Source organism: Acanthisitta chloris, unplaced genomic scaffold (genome assembly GCF_000695815.1).
Source record: "Acanthisitta chloris isolate BGI_N310 unplaced genomic scaffold, ASM69581v1 scaffold12530, whole genome shotgun sequence".
Taxonomy (NCBI): Eukaryota; Metazoa; Chordata; class Aves; order Passeriformes; family Acanthisittidae; genus Acanthisitta; species Acanthisitta chloris.
In genome coordinates, this window is record NW_008653395.1 from 5,434 (window position 1) to 8,544 (window position 3,111).

The window sequence follows — 3,111 nt, forward strand, 5'->3', positions numbered from 1 at the left end:
AGAGAAATAGCTTCTCCCATATATGTTCCAGCAATCTGCAATAACAAACTCCTAATTCAGAGGTTAAAACTGTATCATTACAGTTAATGGCTCTTGATGGGTCTGTTTTTTTCTAAAACAAGTCCTGTTACTGTTGAACATTTACACTTTTGTCATCTAAAAACAGGAGGTAACAATGATGATGTCTAAAAAATTATTTTTTTATTCTGATACTTCAAAATTTAAAGAGGTGGCAATCTATTACTGCTCACCTGCTTTAAACTCTCCTCTAACAAGACTCGAATTTGAGATTATTTCTCAGATGCAGCCTCAGTGGTAAGAGGTTCTGCTGCAAATAGCTTCATCAGCTCAGCCAAAAAGAAAACAAAGATACTAAGAACTCATTAAACTTCTTCTATGGCTACATCATCTTTGAACATTCTTTTTATCCACTGATCATCTATCAGTGCTGTAGATATGTTTGCATGTTTTGGGTACCGACATATTTGGAAAACACATCCTGCCATTAGCATGCCAATGCACTATAGCTTGGCTACATTTTACAGGCAGAGAAAAATATGCACTTCATGTAACTGTGCTATGTGCATAGAGTCGCTGAAAAAAAATTAAGTGCCTTTGGAAGATACAACAAGTTTAATCAACTAAGCTAGATGAATAGAATTCAGCTTCCAGTAAGAGGCATATGAACTAGCTAACAAGGTTTTATTGCTTTGGTAAAATCAGTTGCTTTGACTAAAAGAGGTGCCCCCTTTCCTATAAAGCACAATACATCACTTAAATTACACTTCTCTTTCCTAACAAAAAAACCCCTAACAAACAAAAACTCAAACACACAAATTCTTCAAACCTCATATGTATATTTAAAATATTATCTTCCTAATTGTTTGCCTCTATTATGAGTTGCATCAAAAACTGAGATAATTAAATTTTAGGTATTATGATCTGGCACAGCACACCCTGACCAAAAAACTATCCACCTTCTATGTCCTTAATAACTAAACATTATACTGCAAAATCATGTCCCTGAACTACTGTTGCTGGTAATCCTATTTTATCTACCACTCAAAAAATTCACAATCTAAGCAGGAAGGCTAATCTATCTACCTTGAGAAATTTTAATTGCTGTAACAGGCACTGCATTAACTAGGCAACAGTAAAGATTCTTAAGCTATAAAGTCAGAGTGCCCAACTTTCGGAAAACAAGTGAATTGGCACTTTCCTATGTCCACAGACATAAGCGAAGAACGGGGGAAGTATATAATTATTACTTATAGACAGGCTAAGATACCTGACACATATATGAAGGGAACACTGTACAGGACTTGGGTTTACTTCATTTTAGTACTTTCCCTTCATAAACCTACCATGTGTAAACCTGCTTAGTTGGGTTAATTTAACATCACTGAAGCAGATGTTTATAAACTTAAGCAATTTTATTTTCTAACAAGCCAGGAAACAAACCCTTGAGCCTCTGCTCAAGAAAAATAAGCATAATTCACTTACACTCAAACACCATCCTACCCCCACATACACAAATCAAAACTTAAGACAATTTTGGACACTAGCCTAGCTTTGCTTGCACTACGTTTTATTTTTCACTTAATTTCTGTCTGGTAACACTTCGCTTCTTAGTTGAGGAAGAGACAACAAACACGCTGGACTTGTTTTCAAATAGGAAGGGAAAGGAAGAGGCAACATCAAAAATTTAGATTACACGAGAGTCAATGTATTTAAAATACAGGAAGTTAAACCCAGGATAAATTCCTCATTATTTTCTCCCAATAAAGTTACATGCAATTTTTCATCTTTTTATAACTATCCCTCATGGGTTCAAATAAAGGATGGGAAAATGATTTTTCCAAACACAGCACAGGTGATCTGAAAGTCTAACTGAACTGTTCTCAATTGAATATGCATTAATTCTGGGTGATAATAAGAAACTTGAGACTCTACAGTTCTGTACAACGACCAACCAGTCATTCTGCTTCTGCATACCCCAGATGAAAATATCCTGCAGGTATCTGCACTTGAATAAAAGTCTGCATTCAAGGTAGAACTTGAAAGCAACAAACCCATGAAAGTGTGAGACAGCCAATGTAATAAATAGCAAGCAGAAGCGTGACTTCATTCTCTGCAGTGAGCCCAAAAGACAGTAACAGCAGCTCATTTGCTAAGCAACACATATTAAGCTGTTCTTTCCAATGGCTCCCCCAATTAGTACAGAGTTCAGCTCAAGGTCTCTGTCCTCATTTCCATGGCCATCAATGGGACTGGACTCATTAGATGAGCTTTCCTTTTCTCCAGTTATGTTGTTCTGAAATAGGTACATTCCAAATAAAGAAGAAAGCCTGTCAATAAAGAAGCATTTCCCAAAGGGTGATGTGTACAGTAAGTATGAATTTAATTTTTTAAAATACCAAGGAATTAAAAGTATTTTAGTATTATGAAGAAACTTCTTTTTCAGGATAGAATAAAAATATACAATGCTGACATTGCTTAAGAGCTTCTTCAGACTTTGCTATATAAATACAGCAATTCAGATACAACTTCCCTTAGTAAAGTGCTGTAATTTCAACTGCAGTATGTTACCCAGGAGATACAAATATATAACAAAGAAAACAGCAAACTGGGGAAATGTATGTCATCCAGGTATCCCACATTTGAGCTACCATCTCAATTTATTGAGCAAAATCTTACCCTGTATGTTTCAGTCTAAAAGGAAAAAAAACAAAAAGCAAACCATTAAAATACCACATGGATACCAATAACACTGGTACACATCTCGGACACAAGTAAACAGAGGCATAATATCCAAGTTATAAGACAGAATACACTGACTACCTGGTGATAGATGAGTTCAACAAGTTCTTGTAAAGCTTCATCTGCAATGATCCAGCCATTCAGTGTTTCGGCAAACTGTTCTGTTTCAGTTTCAAAACAACCTGGTTGCTCGGTGAGGTGATTTAGGAAGTCTTGTACATATTCTGCCAAAGTCAGATAGCCATCATATCTATCTTCAAAGGAGGCATCCTATAGCAGTGAAAGAATATATCAGCTTTGTTGGGAAAGTAAAAGTTCCGCGCCGGGAAGCAAGCGGCCGACTCCGTGTGG

At 36.2% G+C, this 3,111-nt stretch overlaps 1 protein-coding gene across 1 annotated transcript in view; it reads right to left on the reverse strand.

Annotated features, from left to right (window-relative positions):
- Nucleotides 1-3,111, reverse strand: part of LOC103808079 (polyadenylate-binding protein-interacting protein 1-like) — a gene marked incomplete at its 3' end in the record, with an annotated part of 12,276 nt that overhangs the window by 3,845 nt on the left and 5,320 nt on the right. Inside the window, exon 2 of the mRNA XM_009080847.1 lies at nt 2,842-3,030. Coding sequence (XP_009079095.1) covers nt 2,842-3,030 — 189 coding nt within the window. The remainder of the gene's footprint in view (nt 1-2,841; nt 3,031-3,111) is intronic.